The 17,324-nt window shown below is 36.0% G+C and overlaps 1 protein-coding gene across 9 annotated transcripts in view; it reads right to left on the reverse strand.

Moving 5' to 3' along the window:
• The window catches only part of LOC138691519 (zinc finger protein 235-like), a 63,757-nt gene that overhangs the window by 46,398 nt on the left and 35 nt on the right, over positions 1–17,324 (reverse strand). Inside the window, exons 1-4 of one of the 9 annotated variants that reach the window (XM_069813529.1) lie at positions 17,129–17,314; positions 16,360–16,513; positions 12,541–13,411; positions 11,381–11,460 (exon numbers count right to left, since the gene is read on the reverse strand). Coding sequence is in view for 4 of the 9 variants with exons in the window: in XM_069813535.1 (XP_069669636.1) it covers positions 5,675–6,176; positions 11,381–11,460; positions 12,541–12,999 (1,041 nt within the window). In the remaining 5 variants the exon portion in view is untranslated. Of the gene's footprint in view, positions 1–3,420; positions 6,177–11,380; positions 11,461–12,540; positions 13,412–16,359; positions 17,315–17,324 lie in introns of those variants that run through there. The other 8 variants (XM_069813535.1, XM_069813536.1, XM_069813530.1 and 5 more) reach the window with 8 other exon arrangements.

Below are 17,324 nucleotides of genomic sequence, written 5' to 3' on the forward strand. Positions count from 1 at the left end.
AGAGCCACTGTATAGTGTTAGTTGGGAGGCCAGAGGGGAAAAAGACCTTTAGGGAGGTCAAGACGTAGATGGGAAGATAATATTAAAATGGATTTGATGGAGGTGGGCTATGATGATAGAGAATGGATTAATCTTGCTCAGGATAGGGACCAATGGCGGGCTTATGTGAGGGCGGCAATGAACATCCGCGTTCCTTAAAAGCCATCAAGTAAATAAGTATTATTAGTTTTCTGCGGATACTGTTGATTAAACGATTCAAAATAGAGCATCCACCCTCCACTGTAAACGAATATTGCACACTTGTATCACTGCCAATGTCAATTACCTTGGAAATGCGTAGAATTTTTAGTGTGGAATAGTGGAAATCGAATGTGATCTCTTTCAGAGTTGTATGTATGACTACCCGACTCACCCTAATTACATATTCTTACTTGTATACCAAATTTGTCGTGCGTGAATGAAGAACACCGCCATAGTTCCTAAATGTCCTGTAATTTGAGAGAGAGAATAAAGATAATTTCAGTGTCGCCAACAACTCTCACATAATAATAGGGGCGATGGTGACACATTAGAAAGATTGAATTTATCATCTCAACACATAATTCTCCAAGAGCAGTATATATATTATATTCCTCTTGATAATTCTCAATTAGTGGCCAGCACTGATAGTAGAATTCAGGCCTTCTCATGTACTTACTGACTGCTGTTATCCTTCTAATTAATTAATGGTCTGGAACTCAGTGAATGCATTTGTGTTAAAGAGATTAGAAAGTTTTTTTTTCAACTTCTTAAGCATATTCTGACATCATGAACGTTTCAGAGAAGACTTTCATTATGTTATATTAGAGCCCAATATATTCAGGCTTCGAAAATAATTGTAGATATATAATATTTACTTCTTGCTTTTAATGAACGATCGTAGTTGATAAGGCCTTGTAGGGCACATTGGGACAACATTTGAAGAATGTTAAGAACTACTCCACAACATTAATTTAACAATACTGTGAAAATCTATTTAAAGTTTCATATATCGAATTTATTAATGACATATTTCTTTCAGGACATGTCATTAATCGGACACACACACACGCACGCACGCACACATACACACACACATAAAATAACAAGCATGAATTTTCGGTCCTCGACCATGGATTCATCTCGCTAGCATTATCACTTTGATCTTACTCAGACGCTAAACATAACACTCGATAAAGCGTCATAAATTCACCAAGTAGAAAAAAGAAATGAATTATCCAATGCAGTTTTTCCGGAAGGAGCAAGGTCTGCCAGTGAAGGAAAAGGAAAACGTATATAGGAATCAGGTGTATAAATAATTGAATGCTCTTTCATATTTAAGTATAAAATAGTAGGGGTGCCATTTGAAATTTCAAAGTGTCGGCACCTAGGGAAAGGGGGTGAAAACTGAAATGCAATTAAGCCTGGTTTGTGACTTCCCCCTCAATATCTAAATTGACGTGTTTTTTTTTTTTTTGTTTGAATTGAACTCAATTTAAATAATTACTTATTGAGAGTGTGAACTTTTTAAATTGAAGCCCTGTATGTAATTTCTGCATATATAAAATTCTGAGATCTTTATAAAACAACGTCTTATATATCTTTGCCGTTTAATATTTAAAAAATTGATAATGGATTGAATAAAAAATGTAAATAAAAAAACTGTACAATTGTGCCTCCTTCTTTCCTACACACTTAACCTCACCTGTCACATAATATTACACACCGAGCCTATAACTTGTAAATTATCATTTTGAAGTCTCAATTTTAGAAACAGGCCTGTTCTGTGTTTGAAAAATTCACCATTTCGAGGGACTTTGAAATATTTGTAAATGATCTTCATACCAACATTGATGTTGACAAGTTTTATGAAGACTTTTGTACCCTTAAAATATCATTAGATGCCGTAAATGAAAATGATTTGGAAAGGAAATAGTCGTCTTTATTTGATAAAAGCTTCAGATTGAAAGTATGTAATATTTAATTCTTTCAAAAGCAAATTTATTTGATAATATGGGAATTGTTAAAATAATATATAAAAATTAACAACATTTATTAATCGTCAAATTCAGGAATCTGTGGAAGTAAACGAAGAGTAATATGGAATAATTTGCCTGCATGAACAATTTGAAACTAATTATTACGGGGTTGAAATATATGCGAGGAATAAACAAATTAATAAAAGATCTCCAAAATAAAAACAAAACTATCACCACATCAATAGGAAGTTAATAGCTTTCTTACAAAATAAATATACTGTCCGAAACGTTTGACGCCGTCTTACTAGGAAACTAATGTACATAGGCCCTTAACTTTTGTCTAATGTTGAAAAGAATGCAATTAAGAATGATTTGTCACCTGGGCACATTTCAGTACAGTGGACGGTTTTCGTGTACATGAATACGCCAAATGACAAAAACACTGAATTCTTTTTTATTTTGTCTTAAAGTGTGCTATGAAACAACCGTTATTAAAATACAAAAAGACGAACTAAAACGTGACCTGAAAGTGATCCTAAATCGTATCCAAACACGCAGCTGGGAACATCACTGTTTCCAGATATAATGGACTAAGGCTTGTTAGCTAGCAATGCTTTCATTGAATATATAATAGTTTTTGTAAACATTACACCTTTTTTGTATCATGATATTGCTACAACATACATTTCGTTCAAATTCTAATTAACAATCGAAAGTGAATAAGGTCCTATACCGCATTTGTTTCATTTAATACAGAAAAATTGTACATTTAACAGATTTGTCAAATCATTAAGAAAGTTGAAGATGTGTAATCTGAATCTATAAGAAATAGGATGTTACTGTTCTTATGGTCTTACCTCATGTATAAGGGATTTATTGATGAATGTCACCAAAAGTACCTTGTACCAGGTCTCTTTCATAAGCCGTAACCGAATTTTGCACAAAACGAAAATCGTAAGATTAAGTGAAACTGTCAGGACGATTAGATCTAATATAAGTAATTATTGTTTCCTAAAAACTTGAACATATTTATTTTGCAAGTATCTAACTCATCTGAAATCTATGACTTTAAAAGTGCTTCTCAAGACACTCTTGCAAAAACTAAACTTCAGATCTCGAGAACTGAATGGAAAGGAATTACGAATGATAGGCCTGGAGTAGTGATGACTAGAACAACTTTATAGTGATCTTGAACAGTGGTCCGAGAGTGGTTTTTTCAGCATGAAACCAAATTTGAACAAATTGTCTCATTCTACAGCCTTTAATTGTATCAGCAAACTTTCAGCCAGGAAGAGAGGGGGCTTGCGAGATATAATGGATTATCTAAAGGATGAAAATAAACCTTTTCCCCATGCGATATTATTTCAAACATAAGATTTGTGACAAAGTAATGGTTCACATGTGAAAGGTTTACTTAAAGGAATTAAAAACCTTTTATTATTTTAGGGAAGGTTGAATAAGTATATGTTATTAATTGTTGTATGGAAGAGTTGAAGCAAATAATCTGTTTCCATATTGATATTCATTCATTTTATTCCTCATTATACCTAGTACAGTATAGTTCACATAGCCCGTTATATTCTTAATCTTCTAGCACAAAGTCTCATTTCACCCTGTTTAATATTTCATCCCTTTTTCCACAGTCATAAAGAACCACTACAAATAAGATATAACACGATAAATACATACAATTATGGTTACTTTATTACTTCAATAAACTTTTGACAAGTACACCGCATGGCTACAAAAATGTTTTATGATCCTCAATAAACCATCAATGGAAACAACAATGCGCACAATTGCGCATTGGCGTTTTCCACAAGTACAAACCAATTAACATATACAAGATTGATTCATTCATTCATTTAGTGTTTTGCACAAGGACAGGTCTTTCACTGCAAACTCAGCTTTCTCCAATCTTTTCGATTTACTGCCTTCCTCTTTGTCTCCTAATATGATCCATATTACTTAATGTCTATTAATCTGATACCTTCTTCTGTCCCGAACTCTTCTCCTATTCACTTCATTCCAGTTCATGTTTCAGTAGGCAGTTTGTTCTCAGCTAGTAACCCAACAAATTCCTTTTCCTCTTTCTGATCATTTTCAGCATCATTATTTCTGCACCCACTCTTTCCAACACAGATTCCATTTCTTATTCTGTTTGTCCACTTCACACCTTCCATCCTAGTCTACATCCACATTACAAATTCTTTAATTAGCTCCTCTTCACTTCGTCGTAATGGCCCTGTTTCTGTCACATACAGTGTCACACGCCATACAAAGCACTTCACTAGTCCCTTCCTTAGTTCCTTTTTATCAAAATCTTCCTTTGCCATTGGTATTCTTTCTACTTCCTGGCAGCAGCTCATGTTACTGCTTATGGTACAGGTACACCCAAAGAATTTGAAGCTGTCCACTTGTCCTACTGTGTAACTTAGAATTCGCAAGTTTACTTTCCTTACGACCATGGTCATATTCCTATTTCTATTTATCCTCATCCCATACTACTGCTAAGGTCTGTCATTTAGCTCCATTACCATATCCATTAGTATCGTTTCCTCTTCTGCTAACAACGCCATATCTTCAGCAAATCGTATGCACTTTATTCTCCTTCCTCCTGTTATCACTCTCATCATGTTCTGAAATCAGTTCCTCAAACACAGGGTAAACTTCTTCAAAATTTATGACACAGAATCTCTTCAGAATTCTATTTATTGATTATCTGGTCAGATAAACTCTTAGTTTATTAGACACGATGGATGAAGAAGATACCATCTTACAGCCTTCTACCTAGAAAATATACGACGAGGAAATAGCTTTATGAGAGGAACAGAGTGACTGTTTCTTGCGAATGCTCAATTTTCAATATATGTATTTTAACAGAATTTTCGTTCTTGTTGTAGTTACCATTCCCGGTTTATTGTGGATGATGCCTAAAGGTTTTAGTTTACAGGACTGGGAAAAATATGTTCCAGAGACATCGCATTACTAAATCTTTTCGTCAGTATGTTTGGAACATAGTTAAAATAGTCTTACAAAATAAACACATTTCAGAGATATCAGACTTGAAAGGCTTCTCGCCTATAAGTGTCAAACGCTGTTTAGGCTACCCGACCGTGAAAAACCTTTACCAGAATTGCATTAGAAAGATTCATTAAAAATAAGCCTCCGTACATCAATACTTAAGCTATACTTACTAGCTAAACAAATTTGACTGTCATATTTAGAAGGTTTCTCGTCTGTGTGAAAAATTTCATAACTTTTATAACTATCGACTAAGAGAATCACTCAAAATTAACATCAAATTTTAAAGTCTCCTCGCCCCTGTGCTGGCGTTGATGGCCTCTTAAGGTACTCCTATGAGAGAACATTTTACCAAAAACGTCACATTTGAAGGGTTTTTGGCCTCTGTGCAGGCATTCATGAACTGTTAGGGCACTTGAATCTGAGAAACAGAGCAGAAATGACATTTAAAAGGCTCCTCGCCTGTGTGCCGGCGTAGATGTCTTTTCAGACCACCCAACATCGTGAAATCCTTACGACAAACGTCACATATGAAACATTTCTGGACTGTGTAGCCGTTCAAGGTTTCTTACGATACCCAAATCCGCGAAACACTTACCACAAACATTGCATTTTAAAAGGTTTCTCGCCTGTGTGCTTGCGCAGATGGCTATTTAGATTACTGGACGTCGAGAAACCTTCATCACAAACACCTCTTTGAAAAGTTTTTCGCCAGTGTGCAGCAGTTCATGAACTTTTAGGTTATACGAATTCGAATAACACTTACCACAAACATCACATTTGAAAGGTTTCTCGCCAGTGTGCGTGCGGTTATGAGTTTTTAAGTTGCACAATAATGAGAAACACTTACCACAAACATCGCATTTGAAAGGTTTCAAGCCTCTATGGAGTTTACCTAACTGCGCGAAACTTTTACCACTAACATCACATTTGTAAGGTTTCTTGCTTACGTCCTTAGATAAATGGCTGTTCAGTTTTTCCCCAGTTGAGAGACATATTTTAGGGAATTCTGTGTCCAATTGTGTCTCAACTTCACGAGTGCGCACAGGTTTTCCTATCCTTGAATTCTTGAGAATTTCACACACAGTCTCATTCTCTTCTAGTGCAAGACTGTCCAAATCTTTTGATACATTTCTGTCATTCGTAGCTGCAATCCTGAAGTAAATATACTATCAGTCTCTAAAGTAGTCGCAACAAATACACATTCTATTTATTGAATATTAAAATAAAACAAACCTATTTTCTGAGGAGGTACATTATGATTAGAGATACAAGCTTGTAATTATTTTATGAGTAATGTTGCAAGTATTAAAATGTTTCAACAAATTGGACTTCTCCTGTACAATGAATTTTATAACAATTACAAACCCTTAGCCAACTCTTAGCTATATTTTACCTTTTTTTAATGAACCTCTCTGTCCAAAATCAACTGCCATTGCCTTACTTTTTTCGACACGAGCTTGGTATTTTATGTGATTGTTTTGAAATTCGGAATTGCAAATGTGCTATAACGTTTACTATCTCCTATTCTTATGATATATCAGACGTTTGTAGTTCGTTATATTTGTCACTTTAAAATAGGAAAACTTGCAGTGGAACATTACTGATTCCATTTCATAGTAGTGTAACCTAGAGAATATCTGTATTGGTATTATCTCTAACTTGATATTTGTTGTTTTGCGAACAGTGAACTATAACAATGCTTTAAAATTTCTGCAAAAATGCAATTTACAATTGAGGACCGTTTTTGCAAAATTTGCTAACTGAAAAAACTAAATTTTACAGGAGAGACTAAACACTATAGTAAGCAAGATTTTCTGTATGTCTCACTTATAGCAGAAAGCAAGTTTTGAAAAAGATCATACTTTGACACACTATAATGAAGAGAAATAACCCAATTTCACTAAGACGCTTTGAACATCACGTAGAGGCCTGCCTTATGTTAACGAATCCATGAAAATCTCAATTTTGCAAATTTTGCAGTTAGCAAGTTTTGCAAAAACGGTCCTCAATTGTAAAAGCATATAGGCTTATTAAATATAACATTTTCCCTCCACTTAATGACAAGAAAACTCAGAGCAGAAGGATGTGGGTTCGACATGCAAGGAAGAGCATCTGGAGGGCTGGGTTCGACATGCAGCGAACTGCATCTGTAAGGCTTGAGTTCGATGTGTTGTGAACTGTATTTGGAAAGCTTGGGTTCGACGTACAGTGAACTTGAGTGAGTGAACTTGAAGAACTAGCCAAGGCGAACGAACTCTGAACTGAGAACTGACAGTTTTGTTTTGTACATAGTGCTTTGTGAACATTAGTTGAAATTAGGAGTACATTGTTGTTCTCAGCAACAGAGTGTATTCTCATTGTAGTCATGTGGAGTGCAATACGACTATTGTGTTGCTGTGTTGAGTTGAATACCCATTGTTGTAGGGTAAATTATTAAGAATAAAAGTCGTATTGTTGACGGGAGTGTCCTTAAAAGTAGAAATAAACCTAACAGCATAAACGTCTGTACGTGAGCAGATGCAAATAGATATCATAACATGCAAGTGTACACAGGAGGCAAACTAGATGAATCTCCAGAGAACAGACAAGAACCAAGGAATGAGAACTGCACAATATGTACAGTATGTTAGCTCTCTACGGTACAGAGCAAAGGGTAATGCCTGACATCTTCTTCACAAGCTGCAATATGACAGTGAACCTTTTAGCTCAAAACCTAGACCTCATTTGCAGGGAAAAAATTGACATACACAACCGTTCACAAAAGCCAAAGGAAGAGAAGTTTTTTCGTCTCTTTTTGTGGTCATGGAGATTTGACTCACATTCTACAATGCAAGAAACAAAAATAGACTCTGTTGTGCTGCTGTCATCACACACACACAGGGAGACAACAACGTCATTTCAATAATAATACTCGACTGTAGGCAGAGGTAGATACCATGGACAGGATTGCTACACAGTACACAACTTGTGAATGGGTCTATGCAACTGTTGTGGAACGTAAATGACGTCAGTTCTGTGAACACTCTCTAGAACCCTGAATGTAAAATGAAACAAAACATTATAGACGCCTATTCCTTCTAGAAGTAGCTGAACAGCTGGTACGTCCCTGCATCACGCAGAGACTACGATTGTAGTATTGTGAAAACCAGAGCGTGTTTGTATGGAGGCATTTGTTACACACATTCCATAGAATGAACCCTGGATTAGCCACTGTATCAGCTGAAAATGGAAGAAAAAGTGGATACTGCCACATGCGCACAATTTTGCCGGGCAGGAAACTGACCTGAGTTTCATGATAGACAACATTAGGACATATGGCTTGTATGCGGAGACTAAGAGAAAGGCGGATAATAGGAAAGATTGGAGAATACTGGTTTGCAAAGACAGACCTGCCCTCGAGCAGAGCACTAGTAATGAATGAACGATTCGGAGTGTTGGTTGGATGAATACAGTACATGTTTGGTTCAGCGTCTCTTATGAGCTTCCCATGTTACTCAACCCAAGCACTTGATTACGGTTGATCTGTTCCTTACACTATTAGTGATATTGTCTAAGGAAAGTGGCATACCAAATTTTATAGAATTCCGAGTGTGATAAATATGCAGATATTGGTGGGGCTCATTTTTGATAATGGAAAATAAAGAGGTTGGACAAACTAATGAAACCATTCAGAATATGAATAACTACAGCTTAGCAGAATAAAGATTCCTCCGATTAAGAAAAATCAACTCTTGTAATATAAGGAAATGTTTTTCGACATTATATGTACGCATTGCATTTGCAACATATGAGGAAAGAAATATAAGTTTAGGAAGTAACTACTTCTTTGTTATTCAGTTTGTGCGTGTACTCACCAGTTTATGGTTCTTTCTCCCAGTGTTTCATGGCACAATATAATTTCAGTACAGTACAAATCATTTTCAATTAGAAGAATATAACTTAAAGAGCAGTATTGTTCAGTTATAAAAAATTCATAAAATCATTATTATATATCACAAATATTTCAATAATTATGTAAATCTTGTTTCTGTCTTAGTTGTCTGTATTTTATACAATTTTTCTAAATTCGATACACCTGTTTTAATGCTGATTATTATTGTGCAAGACGCATCTTAGGTAGGTATTAATAACATAAACTGCCTGATTTATATGATTGTGAGATTCTCTACCACTACAATTCCTTATTTACTGTAACACTTTGTACATCCCAGCCTGAACGCTAGTAGTCATAAACTTTAATGCAGTCTTTTACAGAGAAGCATGCAGCTATCCTATAACCATAACTTCAAAAGCATAAGTTGCCATGCTGTTTCGTGACAGAACTGCTCTAAACTCACTGTCTGTGAGATATATTGGAGAGTAACAGAGTTAATGGCTTTATTGCTAAGAGTCTGCATTAGTTAATAACAACCCCACCATGTTTCCTGTATGAGAGGGACAGAAGGGCTAGGTCTACTCAGTGGAAGGAGAAAGAAATCAGAACCTGGTCAAACAACATTGCTCGACAACCATTGTATGTATTATTGTAGTTGTAATTGTAGTAGTGTGAAAGTGAAAGACTGATGCCCTTAACCACGCCAGAATGCATGAACGACTGGACGGACGAAGAAACAAAGAAATAAATAAATGAAAAAATACATAAAATAGGCATTGCAATGTGACCACTTCATGCCTGTACTTACTGGCTTTTAAGGAACCTAGAGGTTCATTGCCGCCCTCACATAACCCCGCCATCAGTCCCTATCTTGAGCAAGATTAATCCAGTCTCTATCATCATATCCCACCTCCCTCAAATACATTTTAATATTATCCTCCAATCTACGCGTCGGCCTGCTCGAAGGTCTTTTCTCTTCCGACCTCCCAACTAACACACTATATGCATTTCTGAATTCACCCGTATGTGCTATATGCCCTGCACATCTCAAACGTCGCGATTTAATGTTTCTAAATATGTCAGGAGAAGAATACAATGCGTGCAGTCTGTTTCATGTAACTTTCTCCATTCTCCTGTAACTTCATCCCTCTTAGCCCCAAATATTTTCCTAAGCACCTTATTCTCAAACACCCTGAACATATATTCCTCTCTCAAAGTAACAGTCCAAGTTTCACAACCATACAGACCAACCCGTAATATAACTGTTCTATAAATTCTAACTTTCAGATTTTTTCACAGCAGACTGGATGATAAAAGCTTCTCAACCGAATAATGACCGGCATTTCCCTAATTTATTCTGTGTTTAATTTCCTTCCGAGTGTCCTTTATATTTCTTATTGCAGCTTGCAGGTATCTGAATTTTTCCACCTCTTCAAAGGATAAATTTCCAACGTTTATATTTCCATTTCGTACAATATTCTCGTTACGAGACATAATCATATACTATGTCATATACTACTTTCAAACCTATCGATTTACTTGCTTCAAGTAAAATTCCTGCATTATGCCTAATCGTTTGTGGGTTTTCTCCTAACATATTCATGTCATCTGCATAGACAAGCAGCTGACAATTCCAAACCCTCTCTGTTATCCTGGACTTTCCTAATGCCATATTCTATAGCAAAGTTAAAGAGTAAAGATGATAATGCATCTCCCTGCTTTACCCCACAGTGAAATGGAAATGCATCTGACAGAAACTGACCTATGCGGACTCTGCTGCACGTTGTTTGAGAATAAGGTGCTTAGGAAAATATTTGGGGCTAAGCGGGATGAAGTTACAGGAGAATGGAGAAAGTTACACAACGCAGAACTGCAAGCATTGTATTCTTCACCTGACATAATTAGGAACATTAAATCCAGACGTTTGAGATGGGCAGGGCATGTAGCACGTATGGGCGAAACCAGAAATGCATTTAGAGTGTTAGTTGGGAGACCGGAGGGAAAAAGGCCTTTAGGGAGGCCGAGACGTGGATGGGAAGATAATATTAAAATGGATTTGAGGGAGGTGGGATATGATGATAGAGACTGGATTAATCTTGCACAGGATAGGGACCGATGGCGGGCTTATGTGAGGGAGGCAATGAACCTTCGGGTTCCTTAAAAGCCATTTGTAAGTAAGTAAGTTTTTTGGGAATACCAAAATCACTAAGAATATCATATAAAACTTCTCTCTTTACCGAGTCATATGCCTTGCATGTACATCTGCATTATTATTACTGAAAATCTAGGCACATTTAGTGACGAACATAAAGAAAAGTTTGAACAGTGCATTATCGCAATCAGATACCAAGGGAAGTGGATGCGAATGTGATGACTGATTATTGCTGGATGACTCAGACAGAAACTGCTTCTGGACAGTCAAGTAAACGAAAACTTAAAACACAATGAAATCCCTACGTGAAGGCTCGGACAAGACACTCACGTTTCGATGGAAATCTCGTCCTCTGCCGTTACTTCCACCCTTCGCTCCTCATTCAATTTGTGCAAGTCACTCTGCCCTTCCTAAAACACAGGGGAAATAAAATAGAAACAATTTACATTAACAAAAGAACATCAATTTTAGATGCCACAGAATTCCGTTTAAGCCATATTAGCCCTACCAGAGTTTAGCTAAAAGAAGAGAAATCTTGGGGTAGATTTTTCATGGAATAATTGTTTTCCTTATAGAACAGCGTTTTTCACCCTTTCTGAACATGTGGCACAATGAAGGTGTAATTTAAAATCCAGTCGCATATAATATAAAGCTTTTGTTTGCAAGTAGGATGGGAATTTTGGGGATTTTAGGAGCGAATGATTGCTACAAAATACAGATAAATCAGGTAAATTTACATATGCATTAATATATTAAATAAAGTAATTTTAATTATATATTAATTCTTTGTTAGTGAACATACCAGGCAATAAAAGGTGAATAGGCACATAATGCAAAAAAAGTAGAGAAGAGAAACAAAATACATATCATTCACAAACTGAACTAACACAATTTATGTAAATTTAAAATTATGGTTTATTTAATGACGCTCACAACTGCAGATGTTATATCACCGTCGCCTGTGTGCCGGAATTTTCGTCCTGCAGGACTTCTTTTACATGCCAGTAAATCTACTGACATGAGCCTATCATATTTAAACACACTTAAATGCCATATGACTCGTCTGGGGTCGAACTCGCAACCTCGAGCATAGAAGGCTAGCACTATACCAACTGTTCTAATGATGGTGACAAATTTATGTATCTTTATTTAAAGATTATTTCAGAAATGCAAAATTTAGTGATAGAGATTTATTCCAGTGCAATACTCTCTGATAATTATGCAAGTTTATTTTTTTAATTTGTTATTTAGGAAATTGAAAAACATAAAATATCATCACATATGTTGGTAAGTTCAGTCAGTTCCGGATATCGTGAACCTCTGCGAGCTTACATATATCGTTCACTATATCCGAAGTATCTCTCCCCTAACCTTAAATGACAGAAATGAATGAAATTACTGTTAACAAGAAAATAAAATATTTCATTTTTTGTGGAATGGATTACACTGTACATTATATGTATTAAACTATAAAATAAGAAACAACTTACAACTTCAATTCCTAACGTGTAAAATAGTCTGTGATCTGCTGTTGCTTGGGGGTCGACAGTCCTTGTAAATATTTTTTCTATGTCCTTCTCTACAGCCTGTGGTTTTTCGACACTCGAGTGTACATTTTCCGTACATTCTAGGAATCTCAATACAGTCCTGATATTATCAAATGCCTTTTTCACTGTTGTAACACGTTCTTCATTAACATCCTCGTCTTCTTCAGCCTCATTTTCTTCCATAGTGAAACCGCCTTTCACATCCTTGACAATAGCTTCATCCAATGGGATCTCATTTGTTATAACTTCACAGTCAACATCGATGAAATCATCAGCTGCAGTATTAGCAGTAATATGCTGAAGCAGGTCATGGAGGGCCACATCATCCTCTTCTTCGAATGCCACACATCCATTAGCCAAACCAGGGGACCGGAAACAATTTTGCATAGCGACTGCTGACATACTCCTCCACACTTTGTTGGCAAAACGAACAGCATTCAGAAGATTTATTAACGTGTTCTGCTTTGATTCCAAGGCGTGGATTAAATGCAGTGTAATATGACTTCAAGCATCGAATCACACCTTGATCCATGGGTTGGAGGACTGACGTGGTGTTGGGAGGCAGGAAAACCAGCTTGATGTTGCTAAGGTTTTCATCATGAGAATGAGCTGGTCAGTTGTCTCCCAAAAGCAGAATCTTTCTTTCTTTCACTGTCAGTTCTCGGTCCCACTTTCGAAGTTCTGATCCGAAAATTGATGATGTCATCCAAACTTTATCACTGAACTGAATAGTTCACGGGTAAGTGTTTCACATTTTTTAACCATTTCGGGTTCCTCAATTTTCCTATTAGCAGCAGTTTCCTCTTCTCTGTCCCTGAAATTTTAGCACATATCCACAGCATTAAGGCTGGTTCACAATAAACCGGGAACGAACACGACAACGAGAACGAGAACGGAAATAATGTTAAAATTAATGTATTTAAATGTGAGCGTTCACAATAGTTAATTGTGAATGTGGCCATTCAGACGCTCAGGTAGGCGATATGGCCCAATGAGATGATCTTGCAATCTGCAATGCCGACCTTAATATTTACAGCGAAACTGACATGATCGCCTTAATCTGGATTCACAGACCCCAAAATGCTCAGTAGGGCATCCTCTATTAGTTGTTTAATTGTTGCAATCTGTTACTGAATCACCCACTAAATGGAGACACCCTAGTTTACAACTTGCTTTGATTTTCCTATCAATTTCGATCTGGAATATTTAATTTTTGTGATTTTGCACAAAGTTTAGATTTTCGTACAATAATATTGATTTCTATACAGATTATCTTCGTAAACTATGCTGTATGCTCTTTTATTTTCCTAAATATTGTTGTCTACGAGTTTAAGATAATCATTTCTTTATTTTCTCATCGAATATCGCTAAATATATCAACTATTTCTATAGTTGATAAATCAGATTGTAATGAACAAAGGTGAAGGGGAAATGTCCGGATTGTGGTGGCATCTTTCATTACGAGAAGGGCATCAACATTCACATCAGTGATTCACACCTTGATATACACTAAACGAAGGCAACCCTTCATAGAATTGCTCACTGAACTACGCGATGATTTCAGCGCGAGATTTAAGACTTTCGAAAGTTTCGAAACCCATTTCGATTAGTTGAAATTCCCTGGTCAGTAACGACAGCAGATGTAACTGGATTGTCAATTTTTGGCCCTGAGATTCGAAATCTCAAAAATAACTTATTGATCTCCAGCGGGATTCAGAACTAGAAGGTGTTTTTCGAGAGAAACGAAAAACAAATTCAGTATTAGAGTTTTCCAATACAGTTCCAGAAAAATAGTTCGAAAACTTGGTATCGTGTGTATATAAAATGTTGTGTCTTTTTGGATCAACGTATATTTGTGAAATAACTTTCAGTAAGATAAAGTTCATCAATGGTAAACATAGATCTCGTCTTACCAATGTGAACTTGGAAAACCTGCTGAGGATATCAGTCACAAAACAACCAGCTCGTTTTGACAAAATTGTACAGGAGTGTAACGAAGTTCAACCTTCAACTTCACGACAGTAATCTACATAACTAAGTTATCTCAAAATTATGTAGTAGCAGGAATAATAATAATAATAATAATAATAATAATAATAATAATAATAATAATAATAATAATAATATATGCCTAAAACAGTTAACTATTAATATAAAAATCAATGACAGTAATCAGTAATGAAAGTGTTTATCCATAAATGTAATAAGGCTGCATGAGACCAAGTTTCAGTACAGTGAAATTTGCTGCGGCTCTGACAGATACTGTTTCTCTTGTATTTGCTAGTGAGTACCACTGCTCTATATGGACACTGGCTATATGTAATCGCGGTAACACCTGAGTGAACTGATTTTTTATAGTAGGTTATTTTACGACGTTTTATCAATATCTAAGTTTATTTAGCGTCTAAATGGGATGAAGGTGATAATGCCAGTGTAATAAGTCCGGGGTCCAGCACCGAAAGTTACCCAGCATTTACTCATTTTGGTTTGAAGGAAAACCTAGGAAACACCCTCATCTTGGTAACTTGCCCCATCCGGGAATCGAACACGGCCCACCTGATTTCGCGGCCAGAAGAGCTAACCGTTACCCCACAGGTGTGGACGAGTGAACTGATGACAGCGAAATGCCGCATAAAGTGAGATTAAATCCTATTCCTGTTACAATGCCGAAACTAATGTTGAATCAACGATATGTTGTCAAATTTAATCTTATTTGAAGGTAATAAAATTTACCATGAATTTTCGAAAAGACACAGCCATAAAGATATCTTTAGTGAATATTTAATAATATCAAAAAGAACAAAAATACTGATAAATTAATATTGCACTATTATCGATATACTTATTTGACCATTGTGATAAAATTGTGTGACTCCTTTATTTGTAACATTTTGCCCTTATTGATACCTGATGCTGTTACGAAATTATAGTATCCTGTCGCCTATACACGGCGAAATCGTTAACTAAAGTATCAACAATAATTTGTCTAGCTAATTATTCACTAAGCAATAACAAAGCTTTATTTTAAAATACATGGGTACTACTTAATTATTCGTAATAAGTGCAGCAAAGTGCACGGATATGGCTAGGCACTAATAAAATTAAAATGACGTTCAAATGAATGTAATTATACGAAAACAGAAATAGACTCACAATAGTTCACGGACTACTGATATACCCAAATATCATACAGACGCGATATTACATAGATTTTAAAGCGTGTATAAATAAACTTAACATTTCAACAACTCGGAACACATCTTCACCGATAGTTTCTATCAGTATGATTCAGAACTGAGAAATGCAGTAAGAGTCGGTTTGATACCCTAAATCTTTATGAAGCAATTGCGGTAACATCTGCACGTAGACCTATAACAAAATTAATCATGTGAAACCGTAAAAGTCCGCACAGATTGAGAATTTTAGACAAAATGCAGAGAAATCAAAAGAAAAACGAGTCCATAAGTATAACAACACATTATCAAATACACTGTGAGAACGTGTACCTTGGCAACATTAAGAGTAAGTGTAACAAGAAATTTCGTTTTCAAACATTAAATATGAAACCAAGTAACAATTCAACAATACAATTCTCTGCAACATGATATAACTTGGAATAGTAAATATTGATGATACTTATTCTATCTCTATCATGGAGTGCAAGGCACTACAAGTACTGTTGTAAAGAGGTAATGTCCTTAGAATCAAAATACAAGATATATACTTGAAGAACATGTAGTGCATTCCTTGTGCTTCACTCACCTCAGGTTCACGTTTGAATACAGCGGACGATATTGGCACGGGATCTTGCTCAAATTTCACCTCAGATGTGAAGGCATGTCCCTGGCCCACATATTCCTCGGAGTAATCAGACATCATTTCGTAGGTCTATGTCTGACGGTCGTTATATTGTTTCCTGCAACGAGTTAGAAAGAGAAGAATCTAACTCGTTGCTTTCCTGCACTACTGTCGGTGACTCAGGAGAAGACGAGAGCGGACTGAGGAGGAAGGTATGTGAACAGGTAACGTAAGACAACACGTGCAATATTTGTACTGCAGTAAGCGGAAATATTAGGTCTTCTTCTGTTCAACTTAGCTTTAATTGGGAAAATTTTAGAACATGGATTGCACCTACCAAATTAGGCTGTCTTAAAATACTAAAAAGAGCAGATTTGTCTGCGTTTGTCGAATGCGCATCATTATATTTACAAAAAGGCACTTTTCAGTGCCAATAATTTATTTTGTGTGCACAAGGTTGGAATTTTGAAGTAAGAGGGGAAAGGGTGCAATCCATGTTCTGGAGTTTGAAAATTTTAGAACATGGATTGCACCTACCAAATTATGTCTTAAAATACTAAAAAGAACAGATTTTTCTGCGTTTGTCGAATGCGCATCATTATATTTACGAAAAGGCAGTTTTCAGTGCCAATAATTTATTTTGTGTGCACAAGGTTGTAATTTTGAAGTAAGAGGGGAAATGGTGCAAATTTCCATGCGCATTGTTACTCATGTTTCCTGTACGAGTAATAACCTGGCTACTGAGATGCTTATCTGAGCGATTATCCGATGTTTATAATAATCAACAGCGATAGTCAAGAAGATCACATTCTTTCAGCTCGTCTTCTCCTGAGTAAATCCAAAAAATCGAAAAATCTAAAGAGAATTGGGAGGAAAAATTTTAAAATGTACACAAAACGCGTCCTTGCAAGTAAAGAACAGTACCGGTA

Source organism: Periplaneta americana, chromosome 16 (genome assembly GCF_040183065.1).
Source record: "Periplaneta americana isolate PAMFEO1 chromosome 16, P.americana_PAMFEO1_priV1, whole genome shotgun sequence".
Lineage (NCBI taxonomy): Eukaryota > Metazoa > Arthropoda > Insecta > Blattodea > Blattidae > Periplaneta > Periplaneta americana.